The sequence below is a fragment of the Entelurus aequoreus genome, linkage group LG09 (genome assembly GCF_033978785.1).
Source record: "Entelurus aequoreus isolate RoL-2023_Sb linkage group LG09, RoL_Eaeq_v1.1, whole genome shotgun sequence".
In the NCBI taxonomy this organism is placed as follows: Eukaryota; Metazoa; Chordata; class Actinopteri; order Syngnathiformes; family Syngnathidae; genus Entelurus; species Entelurus aequoreus.
This window is the reverse complement of record NC_084739.1, coordinates 58,395,931-58,413,726: the sequence shown is the minus strand read 5'-3', so window position 1 is coordinate 58,413,726 and position 17,796 is coordinate 58,395,931. Positions and strand designations below refer to the sequence as shown.

Sequence of the window (17,796 nt, the reverse complement as noted above, 5' to 3'; positions counted from 1 at the left end):
GCATGCATCTCTTTGTGTTTTGCTATTTAACACCTGAAACATTGGGATTTATTGTTTTATTCCTTTTGATTGTTTGTAGGTTGCCATGCAATTCATTTCTCTCTATGGTTCTGAGGACATTGTTACAGCCATGATTGAAGGCAGTTCGGGATCAGTTTGGAGAATTAGCCCCCCCAGCAGACGGGAACTCATAAAAGAACTTCTCGAAAGTCCTGCTGACCTAACATTACGTCTGTCATGGAATTTCCAAAGGTAAAATCTTTGCTCTTCCTGTTACAAAATTGGAGAGGTACTACAAGGCAAGGCAAAAACTATTAAAAAATCTATTCACTCTTTAACCATGAAGACCATATAGTTTTCATCAAGCTTGGATTACTTGAATTGTGCTAAGTAGTAAAAAATATGTGCCTGAATACAATTGGACATAGAGTGAACTGGCTGAAATAACTTTGATTTTGTATTCGATATTGTAAACTTTAGAAGGAAATACTGAGTTGATCTCTATGCTGACTAGTCAGGATGGATGGCTGGAGGAGTCAATTCTGAGCTCCTTGATTACAAATGAGGCTGAAGTTACTGGTTTAAACTTAATTTTTTTCAATCTGTTGTAATGTCCCAGTTTGTTTAAGATGAAAGCAATATAATATAATGATCATTACATGAAAACTATTACTTAACAGAAATGTGTGTATTTGAGAAAATACAAGTGGCACATTAAAGAAAAAATTGTGTTGTTTTGCAAAACCAATAATCAAAGGAGACTCTATAATACCGTAGTTTCCGGTCTACTTTTTTCCTACACTTTGAACCCTGCGAATAATGTTGCAGCTAATTTATGGATTTTTCTGGAGTGATTCCTGAAGAGCGGTAGTACATTCTCACACACACACACACACACACACACACACACTCACACACACACACACACACACACACACACACACACACAAACATGCACACATTCTCACTCTTGACTGTCGTCAAGGCTGTTATATTAGGAACACCAGTAACGCCATTTCCACTCTTTTCTCTTTATTAAATACAACTATGTGCAGTGTTCTTTCCACCGACCAAACCATATTACCACTTCTAGGGTGGTTAAATAGTTTTTTTTTCACGAGCTTCACATGCAGCTAGGGATGGAAATTGATAAGATTTTTTCCAGTTCCGATTCCACTTTTGAATCTGCTTAACGATTCGGTTCTTTATCAGTTCTCTTATCAGTTCTCATTTAGAAAAAAAGATAACAATATGATGGATTAGCATCAATTTTCTGTAGTTTAGAGATAACATGGCTTTATAAAGCCAACAATGAGGTCTTCAGAGGCACATCGCAGAAAAAAGACTTGAAAATATATATTTTTTTTAATTCTCTAGAATTTAACAAAATAAAACATGTGGAAATTACACAAGAATGGAACATTTCGTAACATTTTTAAAACTTTTAAGAATCTTTGTCATCTACCTAGAAAATATAACGTGCAAAAGGTTTGTTGTCACCAATCTGGCGCCCTAGGCAAGATTTTAGGTGGCGCCCCCCCACATCGGCAGTGAAGTGTATATACTCACAAGAATCCGAATAGCTTTGTCTTTGACCTTTTTTTTTACTTAAAGAGAGCAATGAGAATGTTATGTTATGATTATCTTTAACCGAATCACAGCAGTGCTTAGATTAAAAAACAGCATTCCCTCTCATGTGATATTGCTTAATTAACATTAATGATGTGCACTTTAACAACTAGGCTTACAACTATACCTAATATATAAAGGGGTGGAAAAGTGACTATTACCTGCAGGGCAAACATTAGCTAACCAGAAGGCAATAACAATGTAAACAAAAAACACCTGCTTAAAAGATCTAATACAAATGTCCCTGAGGAATGTAAGGTGGGAGTACTGTAATTACCTAACGTTACATTATTATTTTCCATAACAATTTAGCCCCCTCCACAATATTAACCCGACGTTAAAACAGAACTAGCTATTTATTGATTAGCAATTGCCGAATCATGTAACATTAGCTTAATGCTAAAAAGCCAGGTTACTATCACATTCTGTAACAGACAAATAATTTCATGTAGGCTAACGTTACCTACCTGCTAACTCTGTCTTTTTCTCGTTTCTCCTCCTCTTCTTTTGTCTTTTTTCTTCCCTGGGCACCTGACAGTTTTGGCCGTTTTGACATCTTGTGTTGATTTTTTGATGTGGTGACGTCCAAAAAGAGTCATGATACGGGAAGGGAGGGGGCGCACCGTGCGGGGGGACAGGGCGGAGGGGGGGGGGGCGTAATGTTGTAACAAATAATATTTCTATTAAATAGGCTTTACTTTGCATTTTAATTAACGTGGGATTATTTTTTGTATTTAGAAATAATAGTACCAACTTTTTTTTTCTTTTTTTTTTTTCTCCAACATTTGTGGCACTGGCGTGGCGCCCCCTGATGGACGGCGCCCTTAGCATTTGCCTATACGGCCTATGACACGGGCCGGCCCTGGGCTCATGGGATGCAACATGAGATATTCCGAATCTTCTTTTGATATAATATAGTGATATAATTATTGTTGTTGTTTATTGCTTACAGCTTATGAAAACCTTAAATTTTAAATCTCAGAAAATGTGGTGTTTTAAAAAAAAAAAACTGTAAGCCAAGATCATCAAAATTATATTAAATAGAGGCTTGATCTATGTCACTTTGCATGTAATGAGTCAATATCAATATTAATTTCACCTTTGAAGTTGAATTGCTGATATGAATGAACTTGTACACAATATTTTAATTTAGCGAGTTCCATCTTTATAATATAATGGCTGAGCGAAAATGTGGTTGGAGAAAGACATGCAGCTTTTCTCTGACTACAATGGAACATTCACCTACTGCAAATTGTTGCAAGCTTTTGACCACAAATTTAGTCACTTGTCGGTGACATTCGTCGTTCCGAGTGGTACTCTTCCCTGCCGTGGTGAAATCTAGCAGCAGAAGTGAACTGGAGCCATTACTGCCCGCCTCCAAACTAGTCAGAATATGTCTCCTCATGCTCATCTAAATGAGGAAGACATTCATTTAACTTTAACAGGTAATAGCGCTAACATTATCTGCGGTATTAGTACCTGTTGTATTTACGTCAGATGACTGCTGCTGCCTGGGATGAGATCGGCGCGGTCCAAAAAGGCGACATTAAATGCATGCTGTACGTTCAAATGTTTCAGCATATTGCTCTTGACGAATTGGAATTATTAAAAGTAGCGCTGTTGCTGTCTTTTTCAGTACAATGTCGGCGCTTTTTCCGCCCGGTAACACGCCATGTCGCTGACGCCACTAAGCATGTTGCGTAACGACGTCATCCCCACCCAGAAAAACCGTGAAGAAAACTACTGGACGGAATGGCAAGCGATTCCAAAGAATTGATACACTGGTCTGAACAAGAACCGTTTTTCAATTCCCATCCCTACATGTAGCCAATTAATTTCACCTCGAGTGACAAGTATTTAGCTTCCGTGTTTTAGCTTGCTAGCCCGGCAAGATCAGAGTCACATGGTCCAACTTGCCTTAAATATTCAAAAAACGGTAGAATCAATAAAGACAGATAATGATATATACAATGTTATAGTGAAGAAAGCGCTGTATTCTGAACCTGAAATGAAATGTTCTGTTATATATACGTGGTCGCATTGTTTTTTTAAATTGTATTATTTCATCCAAAACAGGGACCTGGGTAAAGGAGGGACCGTGGAGTACACATATGACAAACATTCTATTCACCTGGAGCCTGGCAACCCTGTCAGGGCTAATCTAGCTTCTCTTCTGGTGGGCAATCACACTAAGCCTGTGTAAGTTTACACTGATGTGTGTAATATTTTTACAAATGTATGTTCATTTTTCTTACAGCTGTAATTTACTCTCCAAATTGTGTCTTGTTTTATTCATAGGCATGTTCCAAATATGTTCCCAAATTACATCCGTGCCCCCAATGGAGCAGAGGCCAAACCAGTCAATCAACTATATGAAGGTGACATACATTTAAATACAAATACACACTCAAATTGATGTGAGAAATTGTGTGGGAAAACAAACACGTACATTTTTCACACTTTTCATGCAAAATGTTTAAGCATGGAAAGACAACTACAGATTTCAACTTCCAAGTGATGGAAGTTTTCATTTTAAAGCATACTTGCCAACCCTCCCGGATTTTCCGGTAGACTCCCGGAATTCAGCGCCTCTCCCGAAAACCTCCCGGAAGAAATGTTCTCCCGGAATTCAGCCGGAGCTGGAGGCCACGCCCCCTCCAGCTCCATGCGGACCTGAGTGGGGACAGCGGCGACAGTCTGTTTTCACGTCCGCTTTCCCACGATATAAACAGCGTGCCTGCCCAATCACGTTATAACTGTAGAATGATCAAGGGCGAGTTCTTGGTTTCTTATGTGGGTTTATTGTTAGGCAGTTTCATTAACGTCCTCCCAGCGCGGTAACAACACACAACAACAGCAGTCACGTATTCGTCTACCGTAAAGCAGTTCGTCTGCCGTAAACAGCAATGTTGTGACACTCTTAAACAGGACAATACTGCCATCTACTGGATAGCCTCCGGAACACTGAAATTCAAGTATTTATTTTATTTATATGTATAATAAAATAAATATATATATATATATATATATATATATATATATATATATATATATATATATATATAGCTAGAATTCACTGAAAGTATTTCATACATATATATATATATATATATATATATATATATATATATATATATATATATATATATATATATATATATATATATATATATATATATATATATATATATATATATGAAATACTCGAGTTGGTGAATTCCAGCTGTAAATATACCACGCCCCCCACCCCCCACCTCCCGGAATCGGAGGTCTCAAGGTTGGCAAGTATGTTTTACAGGGGGAAAATATTTTAGTAAGGCAAAGTCAATGATTACAACAAGTTAAGTTTTGTTAGAGAGGCAATGCAACATTTGAATTCAGGTATATAGTATTCTCCGAAGGCTGTTTTTTTTAGCTGAATGGTGAATGGTTTTTCTTGACATGTTTTATATAACGCTTTTATCTGTAGGCACTGTTGTCGATTTCTATGAAGTTTTTAATTTTCTTTCCGCAGACAATGAAGTATTGTAATGTGTTTGTCACAGGTATCACCTACGTCCTCATAAAGAAGCATTTTTACAATTGATTACACAAAATAATGTATTTATTATTCCATATAACTAGCTAATTCAAAGTCTGTGTGCCCCATAAATACCATGACAGCTATAGTCTCTGCATTTTACTCATTTATACTTAAGAAAGTCTCCTTTAACATCATTGATTGTGTGTTTTAGGGAACGAAGGAGGTTACCAGAATATAACCCTTTTCCTGATGAGTGACGAGTCACTGAACTCCAGTGGGAAGCAGGAGTGGTGGGACATTGCCATTGGGGGCTGTGCCCCTTCTTCCTGTGGAGTTCTGTCCATGATCATATTCAATGACAAAGTCAGTCCACCCAGCCTTGGCTTCCTTGCTGGATATGGGTGAGAAACACAAACTCTTATTTAGCATGTATGGGCGGTGGCACCATTACACCTTTATAAGGGGGCTGGAGCCTCCCTAAAGTATTCTTAAAGGGGAACTGCACTTTTTGGGGGAATTTTGCCTAGCGTTCACAATTATTATGAAAGACAAGACGACGGATAGATTAAAAAAAAAAGGCCTTCTAAATATTAAATAAACGTAAATAAAAGTCCACTTGCAGCGGAGCCAATGGGAGCTCCACTATTTCACCTGTAAAATCCAATAAATAACCATTCAACAACTGCCAACAATACTCTATTTGCATTGTTTTTACTTGAATATTAACCCAAGTAATAGTGATATTGCTATTGAAGTGAATTATATCATGTACAATTTTCTTATATGATTGGAAGTAGCATGTGTTTGTATTTGGTCACAGAATCCTTTAAAGGATTATTCTACTAAGGGCAAAAGTGCACATGTCCATCACAGCTTGTCCAGAGAGAGGAGGCTTTGACCCCAGGACATTGGGGAATTTAAAGGACAGCAGCAGTTGGATTTTAGGAGCGATAATGAAGACATTAGCAACATCTGGTAGGAAGTCCCACAGATTAGACAAATTAGATTAGACATTAGACAAACTTTAATGATCCACAAGGGAAATGGTTCCACACAGTAGCTCGTGTAAGGATGGAAAGGACAATGCAGGTATAAATAGACTAAATATAGCGATATAAAATATAACATACAGTATATACGTAATATTTACATAATATATGTACAGTATATTATATATACTGATATATTATATTATATTATGTCTATATCATATATAAAATATAAACAATTACCATGTAATTGCCGCTGCTCCTCCACATCGAGAGGAGCCAGATGAGGTGGTTCGGGCATCTGATCAGGATGCCACCCGAACGCCTCCCTAGGGAGGTGTTTCAGGCACGTCCGACCGGTAGGAGGCCACGGGGAAGACCCAGGACACGTTGGGAAGACTACCTCTCCCGGCTGGCCTGGGAGCACCTCGGGATCCCCCTGGAGGGGCTGGACGAAGTGGCTGGGGAGAGGGAAGTCTGGGCTTCCCTGCTTAGGCTGCTGCCCCCGCGACCCGACCTCGGATAAGCGGAAGAAGATGGATGGATCATGTACAATATTACAGTATATGAGACAGCTGCAGCATAAAATAGAGAGTAAATCCAGCAGAAAATAGAAAATAGACATTAAAATAGAGGTTAGGGATCGGAGGTCACCCGGCTCAAACTGATTAGAGGAATAATGTCAGGGAAAGATTGATTGGCCAGACTGACCGGCACCAAGGCTAGAACCACAAAGAGTAAGGCTCTTTGTGTAAAAAGGTATTTAAGAACAGTTGTCCGAGAGGACATCAGAAGAGATTCGACCCATTCCTTCTCCTGGAAACTGCAGTTCCAGTCTGAGGCTCGCTAAAACAAATACAGCTTTTTGTTCAACGATTCCTCTTGGCGTCTTCTTGGCTCATCACGCAGTACACAGTCACTCTGTTCTGGGAGAGTGACACGATCGACCAATATTACAACACTATCATAAGCGCTAACGCAGACAAACTATTTATAGCGGCGCCGTGATCACTACAGTGTGTGCCAATGTTTACATCATCGAGTGGTCTGCTGCTTCCTTGCCTGTAATTTTATTCTAGATCATAAATCATGCCTCTCACCTGAACAGAAGAAGTCTGAGTAGGTATTTTGGCAAGTTGGTACACTTTGACAGCCATTTAGGACCCGGAAAGGGCGAGGATGACACAAAAAGAATCTTGGGAGTGCAGGTGGAGAAGGTCTGTGAGTTTTCGGGTGAGGGAGGTAAAATCAGTGGGGAGAAAAAAGTTGTTTTGTGTCCTTGACTGATTTGTCACAGTTTAGTTTGAGGAATACGAGTTGCATTTAGGTTTTTATTTGACAAAGGCAGGAAGTTATAATAGTGTGTGTGGAGGCAGTGATGGATTTGGTGGATATATAGAGCTGAACGTCACCATAACAGTGTAACCCGGGAACATGATGTCAGATGATGCTATCAATGGTAAATAAATATAGAATGAAGAGGAGGGGGCCACGTACCGATCCCTGGGGGTCACCTTGGGACAGCGGGGTAGTAATGTGTTGGGATGTATATCGCTAAGATTTTATCGATACCAATATCGATACTCCTCATCGATACCGATATTCCTTGGTACTCTTATCGGTACTATTAGTAATTGATGGAAACAAAGATATGGAAAAAATGCATTTTTGTTACCATTTTTATTAGCACCAGCATCTTGTAACATCTCACAGCAGTGGTGTGGAGAAAGTCCAGATTTTTGTCAGTGATTAAAATATTTAACAGCAAGCGTTTGTTATTAAAGGAATTGTGCAAGTTTGAGGTGCTTAGTGACACAATTGGCTGAGAGGTGGGAGGAAAAGAGCAAAGATTGGACAGGTCCACATGGCGTCAGTTGGGATCTGTTCTGTAGGTACTTTGGGGATGTCAGACGTTTATAATGGGCCGAATAGGAAAAAAGTCTATACATATTATATTGATTAGGTTATTTTTATTGATATAGAAATTCTTTGCATAAGTGGAACAGCGTGTGTACCACATTTTCCGGATCATAGGGCGCACCGGATTATAAGGCGCGCTGCCGATGAGTGGGTCTAGTCAGGTTTATTTTCATACAAAAGGCGCACCGCATTATAGGGCGCATTAGAGGGGTCATACTATACCTCTTTTTTTCTAAATTAAAAACACTTCCTTGTGGTCTACATAACATGTAATGGTGGTTCTTTGGTCAAAATGTTGCATAGATTATATAGACGGATTTTACAGACCGTCTTCAAGCCGCTTTCTGACAGTCGCTTCAGGATGCGCCGTTTTGTGGGCGGTCTTACTGCATCATATTGCAGTCTACATGTATCTCTTATGTGTGACTGCCATCTACTGGTCACACTTATCATTTCACCATGTACCAAATAAATTAGCTTCGAGGTCGGTAAGCACAACTGAAATTATCCCGTACATTAGGCGCACCAGGTAATAAGGCGCACTGTCGAGTTTTGAGAAAATTAAAGGATTTTAAGTGCGCCTTATAGTCCGAAAAATACGGTTTATACATACATACACACACACTTATACATATACATATACACTTAACAAAAATATAAATGCAACACATTTGTTTTTGCTCCCATTTTTCATGAGTATACAAATGCATTTTTCATCTATTTTCTGTAGAAACGAAACTTAATTGCTTCGATTATATTTGGGAAAGTCTTTGAGATTACGCTACATTACAATTGCTTAACGCGTTAACTTATTGTTTGATTTAGTGTCGTTGTTTTTTCCTCTTCCTAGGATCATGGGTTTGTATGTGTCTGTGGTCCTTGTTATTGGAAAGTTTGTGAGAGGCTTCTTCAGTGAGATCTCCCACTCAATCATGTTTGAGGAACTTCCCTGTGTGGACCGCATACTCAAGCTCTGTATAGACATTTTCTTGGTAAGTATGTATTTTGAAAATGTGCTGTTCATACATTTAATCATCTGCTGCATATGCCGATTGAACACACGTTTGTGTAAAATCACCCTCTGCAAACTAAGACTGCTCAATGCCTTTCAGGTGCGTGAAACTGGTGAGCTAGAACTGGAAGAGGAGCTTTATTCAAAACTCATCTTCCTCTATCGATCACCAGAAACAATGATCAAATGGACTAGGGATATCCACAGCCAGGACAGAGACCGATGAACCGATTGGTTGTCTTTTGGCAGTGTCTTTTTTTATAATGTCGAAAGCAATAAATCCATAAAGCATTGACCTATCAAGTCAAGGTTTATGAGAGGACTGCAAGATTGGACATGGATGGATGCTGGAACTCCACACACTTACATAAAGATCAAAGAATGTACCTGTACACTGTAAACCCTAACATGTTGGAAATGTCTACAAGCTAAGATGGTAGCTGTTTTGATTTAATCAACTTAACCAAAATCATGACTGCTAAGCTTCACTACACTTTTATGACCAATGTATTGTACATCATGTTTACAATAAATGGCTTATTAAGTCAAATCAAACAAGTTGCATGCAACCTTAACATTACGTTATCCAGCGCTGTGTATTGTATGTCAAATCAAAATTATGTAAATATTACAACAGCTCAAAACAAGCCTGGAAGGAGGTGGGTAGGCCAAGAAGCAGGCAAGTTCAGAGCCCTCAAAGTGTGATCAACAACATTCTGGAGAAGAGTGGTTTGAGAGAGTGAACTCCCTACTCTTGTCAAGACAATAAGCAAGAAAAGCAGGTAATATACCTTCTCTTTCTGCCCCATGTACTGTAACATAATGCAGTCAGTAGTCAAGAGGTTACAATAACTTAAACATTTATAAGAAAGGTCTTTGAGCAGTAGCTGACATTGTTGGATCATGCATTCTAAAACATTTACTGCTGTAGATATGCTTACCTCAGGAAATGTAAAAGCTATTATTTTGGCTATGACTTCAAATATTCTTCTTTATTGTCAATTCCTCCATACATGCTAGACATAGGAAGGAATCAAGATCCCGTTTCTCTCTCGCCTATACTCTGGAGCAACTTCCCCAAGCTTGGGGGGAGAGAGGCCACTGCAACCAAGCTACAAAAAACAGGAAACAGGAAAAATGACACATCAAAGAGACTACAGACAGAAGGCATGTTGTGTTGACAATACAAAAACACTGGAGTCATTAGCAAAACAACCCAAGGGCAGACAGGATCTCAATAAAGTCCACAAGACCGACAAGAGTCCTTAGTCCCTGGTGACATGTTCCTGGTCCTCCCTGGGCTGGCTCAGCAGAAGCTCTGTGTTTTGGGCCCTCGATCTCTCCATCTCCCTCTCCCGCTCCTAGAGCCCGTCCAGGGAGCTGTGCATGCTCAGACCTCCAGGCTTCACGGCACACCTCAGCCGGTTGTTCTCAGGCCCTTCTGGACGAGCTTCCACTCTGCCATGCTGCGCATGCCCTGGACGTGGCGCATCTCCCGCCGGAGAGCCTACTCGCAGGTGCCACAGGTTCCACGTCTCTGCGACGCCGGGACCGCTGCCGCCAACTCCGCCACAGCAGCCAATAGGTAAGGCTGCTGCAAAGGCTGTTGATGGAGTTGCACCCACTCAACCAGTCCCTGACTCCACTCCTTACAGATGTAGCGCTGACTATGCTGTTGTTGGAGAACATTTCCCCACAGACAATGCACCACACCCCCTTTACAAACTGGTTAATGAGAAAACAATTGACCCAACTTCCTGACAAAACAATTGGAACATTCTAAACCAACAACACAGGCTCACTTTCTGACATTCCAATCTGTTCATCCGGGGAATATAAAATGAGGCTCTGTGAGAAAAGTCTAACTGAACTAAAGAGAAGTAACACTCAAGACACTCCTGTTGCACCACCACCACAACTTACGCACAATGTTGTGCCACAGCCTGCACCTGCTGTATCTCCTGTTTACACTGATTATGGCTCAGATACAAGATTTTCCTCCTGTACTTACCTGGAGGTCTCAGGCCATCCCTCTGTGAACACTGCCCCAGAACTTTTGTAGGACAAGGACACAGACAAGGATGCCCACCATAGTTCCACAAACAAACCATGCGTAGGGATGGGTACCAAATGTGGGACTTTTATAGGTACCAACCCAAGTCTGTCAGTACTCCTGTGTACCGATTCACATAAAATTAAACAGTGCCATATTTCAATAACTTTGTTGTTATGTAATGTCATGTCCAGTTGCAGCCACGGCACGACTCAAGCACTTTCCCGGGAAACAAGCAGTCAAACACTCAGAACGGACTCCGACAGACGGTCTCCAGGTAATGTTTCAATCTTCAATGCCAACAAAGCAAGAAAAAGGTGCTCAAAAGTACAGAAATTCACCACTTTTCAAAATGTGCTGTCTGGATCCTATTTTCCTTGGATTTGCCATACACATGCTAACAGATTTGCATCAGCAATTTTACATGGGGATATCAACACCTCTAAATTTAGTAATGAAAACTAGCTGATGTGTAATTAATACAATATTTACAGTTTAAACACCTTGTAGGGCTCAACAACAAAAAAAGACTGGCACATTTAACTTAATGGCAAAGACTACTTCATGGCACGGTAGTCTATGCACTACTGCTTGGAATTGCAGCTGCATGCAAAGTCTACTACATAACATGTTACAGTACTTCCAAATGAGACACAGAAGTGTAAGAAAACAAGGTAACTGGATTGCACAACTCTTTAGGAAGTTGGTTCTGGATCAATTACCAGATACCAAGACCTGGTACTGTAATTCAGATGTGAAAGGTACCCATTCCTACTCTTGAGTGAGCTCTCTTACATTAGTCAGCAACCAGGTCTTTGAACTTGTTATTGTCCCAACAGTACTCCCCGGTGGCGGCACAGAACACTTGCACCCCTGACAAGATGCACACCCCAGGCCTTGGTCATATGCCCCGCAGCCAGATAGTGCAAAGTGCATCAGAACTTGTTTTTAGATAAAGGTACCAATTCTCCTGTTTGACAAGCCTTGAAAAGACCACACCTCTGTAAACATATTGTTAGCCCAACACCGTCTTCCTGGGAAAGTCTGAATGGCTGCGTTGCATGAGATTTTGTGTCTGGTTGCTGTCGCCCCGACTAAAGCCTACTGGGGCAAACAAGCGTATTCCTGGCAAGAAGTCGAGTGAAAGCAGAGTGAAAATGCCACATACTGTACATGCACTGTTCTGGCCGTGGAAATTGTTCAAATGGGGATTTTGTAAGAAGTTCTTGAAAAGTTCCTAAGATAGTCCATTATAAAGAGAAAAAAGCTGTGGAAACAACCAAAAACTGCAGAGAAAAGTGTAAATTAATCACAATATTTTAATTTAAAAAATTAGAATGGTATGGCATCAGAGGGTTGGTCTTAAACTGAACTGAACGTGAAGCTAGGTGAACACACGTCTATAACACTAAATATATCCTGTGGCGTACCGCAGAGATCAATATTGGGACCAAAATTGTTCAATCTTTATTCAAATGACATTGGTAAAGTTACAAAAGACTTAAATTTAGTATTAATTGCAGAAAATACAAATGGGTTTTGTTTAGGAGAGAACACACAGAAGCTAATACAAATAACAGAATAAATTAAAGAGATGGTTTGACAAAAACAGACTATCTTTAAACCTCAGTAAAACGAAAATAATGCTATTCAGTAACAGCAGAAGAGAAACTCAAACAAGAACATATAGACGGAATAGACATTGAAAGAGTAAATTAAATCAATTTTCTAGGTGTAATAGTTGATGATGAAATTAACTGGAAATTTCATATAAAAATATACAACAAGAAATACATCAATAATGAAAAAATCAAATTATGTATTGGACCAAATATCACTTCATATCAGGGACGTGCACATGATTATAGAGGGGCAGGGGCTCAAAGTCAGAAAAGGGCAGAAAATTGTTTTTTGGTCCTTTACACAATATGGAAATTAATGTAAAATTTAATTTGCTAATAGGAAGCTAACTACTTAGCTGTGTGTCCTTTGTAGGTAAAAGTGATTGCCATTTCTTTTGTGTCAACAAATTATTGTCATGATGAGTTAATTCACATTATCATAGGCTTGGAAGACATGAAAAGCAACAAAACACTGGTTTATTATTAGGCTATTTATTGTTAAAGATAAGCACTTTAATATTGAACATTGAACAGTGCAACATGAACTTTGAAAAAAAAATACAAAAATAAATACCCAAATGGAAAAAACTTCAATGTGAAAATCTGTCCTTCTTCCTTTAACTTGATGAAAACACCATCAAGTTGTAACTTATGGTCTTTCTCACTTAATGCTCAGACTAAACAACTGAAACGCAAATACAGGGCCAAAAAAAAGAACCAGGAGCTGTCACGCCAATTTTCTTCCCATTACAAAAACCTTCCTAGCCCCCATTTACTTCCGGGGTCATTTCCGCTTACGTCATTTCCTCTTACGTAGGCCAGTAGAGGGCTGTGGAATGGAGGCCACCCATACCCAAGAGGCTTTGCAGCTGACGTCATCAGCCACGCCCATTAGCTTGGCGGCCATCTTGCCGGTCACCAGTTCACTGCCGGTGTCCGGTCAACGACTCACACACGCTTTCTTGTTATATCTGCTGCTATTTGAGCTTGGAAATGCCGGAAACCTGCTGTGCTGTTGGATGTAGCAATAGACGAGGCGATAAACCAAATCTTAGCTTCTATAGATTCCCGGCAAACATAAAAAAACGCGATAAATGGATCGCGGCGATTCGTCGTGAACGATGGAAACCTACGATGTACACAAGGATATGCAATGAACACTTCATATCAGGTATGTAAACAAACTATTCACCCTTGATTTGTTTCACAAAATGTGAAATAATACAATATGGGATGATACGAATATGATTGTTGAAAATGCTGTGTGCATTTTTAGAAAGGCAGCAAGAGCAGCAAGGCAGGGAATGGGAGGATTTCTTCAGTTCACCCCCCGGTTCTGTCTGTGTGATGCTAGGTACCGTTTTTATTTTTTCATGATGCCTCATCTGATTGGCTTGAAAACTTTATCAATGTAAATGTTGAGCTTCATATTGGAATTGAACAATTAGTTCTCATGAGTGAATGCATTAGGAAATTTCAAAAAAAATTATGATGGACCTTGTGAAACAATTTTTTTCTAATGAAGCATTTTTGAACAAAATACTTTTTGTTACTTCATTTGGCACAAGGTAAAATCTACATTGGTAAAGTTTTCAAGCCATTGGCACAAGGTTAAAATTTTTATTGGTAAAGTTTTCAGGCCAATCAGATGAGGCATCATGAGAAAATAAGAGAAAAATAAAAACGGTATCAACTTAAACAGACAGGTATCTGAATGATTTCACTCTATTCAGTTTTTTAATATGTCAAGTTATGAAATGCCATTACAAAACAAATTGAACTGGGTATATCCCCATCAACAACGTGCTTAATTATTTATGGCAGTCATCATGAATAATGTGATTGTTTAATTGTTTCAGGTGCAAAAAGCGAAGATCCACTATCCCCAGACTATGTGCCAAGTATATTTGAGCATACCCAGTCACCTCACAAACGAAAACTCAAATGTTCAATGAAGATCTTTGAGAGAAGACAAAATCTCAAGCAGCGTAAGAGAGACCGCGAGAGGGCATTGGCAGCAGCAGCAGCACTTGTCAATATTTCCCAGTCTGTCCCCTGTGAAAATGATCAACTACCCGCTGGTGAAGATGTGGTGCACGCTGAGATTCGGAAAGAAGGCATGGTGACTACTGCCACACAGACGGATATCACTGGGGAAGCAATTGATTCCCTCACTGCAGAGTGTAATAATCTGCATGCAGAACTTGATGAACTGAAGGACAGTTTGAAACGCTGTACATGGAATGAAGAATCTTTCAAGGGTAATGATGACAAAGTAACGTTTTTGACTGGTCTGCCATCATACATGATTATGATGACAACTTTTAATTTAATTGCACCTCATCTCAGTCAAAATATGAAGTTGAGTCCTTTTAGTCAATTTCTTGTGACATTACTCAGACTGAGGCTGAATCTGTGCCTTCAGTACTTGGCTTACACATATGATGTTTCCACTGCTAGTATTTCCAGGAGTTTCAGAAATGTCATCCATGTCATGCATAGTATACTGGTTCCAACTCTAGTGGTTTGGCCTGAGCGTGAGCAACTTAGACTGAGTTTACCAATGTCCTTTCGTTCTAAATTCAGCAAGTGTGCATGCGTCATTTATTGTTTCGAGATATTCATCGAGCGGCCGAGTGATCTGAAAGCCAGGGCCCAAACTTATTCAAACTACAAGTCTCACAATACAATGAAATATCTGATTGGCATTACTCCACGAGGTACCATATCGTTTATCTCCAAGGGCTGGGGTGGTCGTGCCAGTGACAAGTTTGTTGTCGAACAAAGCGATTTTCTGACCCATCTACTGCCAGGCGATCTGATCTTGGCTGACAGGGGATTCGATGTCGGTGATTCCATTGGTTTGCACCAGGCCAACCTCAAGATACCCGCTTTTACTAAAGGTAAAAAACAGCTTAATCCACTAGATGTTGAGGGCACGATAGGATTAGCTGCTGTCAAAATCCATGTAGAGAGAGTTATTGGACTCGCAAGACAAAAGTATACCATGATGGAAAATATCATACCCATCTCTTTATTGTCATCTGATGACAGTGGTTTCACAACATTAGATAAAATTGTACAAGTGTCATGCGCACTTACAAATTTATCCGACCCAATTGTACCATTTGAGTAATGATGTTGCATCCATATTTTCTCTGTAATAAATACCAGGAAAGAATCTTACAGAAACAACTTTTTCTGTTTTACTTCCAACTTCTTACAGTTAGGGCAAAACCATCGTTGTGGGACTCGTTTTATGCCAAGACATTTCATGTGGAATGCTTTGATGCTGCAGTTCTCGGATTTACAAACCAACATATCCTCAGTGGGAGGGTTACGGCAGTAGCAAACAAACTCTTCCGAAGCGGATGCAGTGGTAGCAACAGATTGTTCTACCGTGTACAGGAAGGAATCAGTTGTTGTTGTCAGCATAGTCAGGGACAATGCTCAAAATTGCTGGTCTTCCACCGCATTCAGACAAAGCCTTGTAAAAGGCAGCTTTCTGCTCTTCAGTTGGTGGAGGAACATTCAGCAGTTTTCTCGCAGCACTTTCCTCAGGAGTTGAAACTTTTGACTTTCGTTTCTGGGCTGGACGGGCAAAATCAATATTGCATCCTTCAGCATATTCTATGTGCGATGCTGATGGTTTCAGCCACTGACAAGGTAGTGATATGCATGAAGTGGCTGTCTTCATACGTATTAATGTCTCCAGGGCGAACAGGGATGCTGCTGAATGTGAACATGTTTCACCCAATCCAGCCATGCAGGTACAGTGGCAGCACAGGATCTGACCATCTTTCGCTATTGCTACCCAAGGTCTGAGGGGAGGATCATTCATCCGTTGAGAGTGTTTTACCTGAAACAGATAATATGACATACCTTATATTATTATCAGTCCCTAATTTGGATATAATATACAAGGCTAGACCTCTTACTGTCCATTTATGCATATTTTACCTGGCATTTGGTACATTTTCTCATGAATCCTTCATTAAATTAGCCTGAAAATTTAAACCTGGTTCATTTTGAGCAACAAAAAACCAAAAGGAATTATCAAGCATGAATTCTAAAAATTATTTTTGTAGAAACTGTTTCATAAGCTCTATACTGAATAGTTGGAAATTATGTAATGTTGTTTAATTGTAGGAATTAATTTCTCAGATTTCAATATGAAGCTCCTGGAAACAGTTTTTTACAAAGCAATTTTTGATAGAATTTTTTTATAATATTGTTTGGTCACATCCTTAAATTGAATACGATACATTTTCAGGCTAATCTTTTATTACAAAAAGCCTCCTGTTCAAAAATGCTTAATTAAAAAACTGTTTCACAAAGTCTATAGTAGTTTTTTGAAATTATGTAATGCATAGAGAAAAATTGGAAAATTTCAATATGAAGTTTGTGAAACAGTTTTTTAATTAAAAGCATTTTTGAACAGGAGGCCTTTTGTAATAAAAAAAAAAAAAGGTTAACAATGTGAGTTTTCATTAGAATCACTTCAGTAGTTTTTTCACAATCACACTGTACTGCCACGCGGATTTGTAAACACAATAGGCTCTTCTGTGTGTGCTTTTTCCTTACCTTGGTCATGAGAAGAAATCGATTCTTGTTTGGAATCTGCCATATCAGCCCATCATGCACAAAACCTGCTGTAAAATAGCGCTATACAAGTATAACCCATTTATCATTTATTTAGAAAGAAAGAAAAAAAACACAGGCAGAGGGCACTTTTTAAGACGAGGCAAAAAAGGGCTCAAGCACCCTAGGGCCCTATGTGTGCACGTGCCTGCTTCATATTCTCTACTGCTTGCTAGTGTTACCATATCTGAGAAATTATGCAGAATATGGGGAAATAACTACAAAAGTATGCTTCCGTCACTAACCGTGTTACAAAAAAGATCAGTTAGAATAATACATAATGTTGGATTTCCATCCATTCATTTTCTACCGCTTGTTCCTTATGGGGTCGCGGGAGGTGCTGGAGTTATCTCAGCTGCACACTGGCGGAAGGTGGGGTACACCCTGGACAAGTCGCCACATCATCG

The 17,796-nt window shown here is 39.5% G+C and overlaps 2 protein-coding genes across 2 annotated transcripts in view; both read left to right on the top strand.

Moving 5' to 3' along the window:
* The window catches only part of piezo1 (piezo type mechanosensitive ion channel component 1 (Er blood group)), a 200,316-nt gene extending 190,567 nt beyond the window's left edge, over window positions 1–9,749 (top strand). Inside the window, exons 49-54 of the mRNA XM_062059009.1 lie at window positions 80–252; window positions 3,706–3,828; window positions 3,928–4,007; window positions 5,364–5,553; window positions 8,912–9,053; window positions 9,174–9,749. Of these exons, the coding sequence (XP_061914993.1) occupies window positions 80–252; window positions 3,706–3,828; window positions 3,928–4,007; window positions 5,364–5,553; window positions 8,912–9,053; window positions 9,174–9,299 (834 nt within the window). The 3' untranslated portion in view covers window positions 9,300–9,749. The remainder of the gene's footprint in view (window positions 1–79; window positions 253–3,705; window positions 3,829–3,927; window positions 4,008–5,363; window positions 5,554–8,911; window positions 9,054–9,173) is intronic.
* Window positions 9,750–13,656: 3,907 nt separating this feature from the next.
* LOC133656905 (uncharacterized) lies at window positions 13,657–16,738 on the top strand. Its single transcript, XM_062057770.1, has 2 exons — window positions 13,657–13,919; window positions 14,608–16,738. The coding sequence occupies exons 1-2, from the start codon at window positions 13,742–13,744 to the stop codon at window positions 15,882–15,884; spliced, it is 1,455 nt and encodes a 484-aa protein (XP_061913754.1). The 5' UTR covers window positions 13,657–13,741; the 3' UTR covers window positions 15,885–16,738.
* Window positions 16,739–17,796: the final 1,058 nt, after the last annotated feature.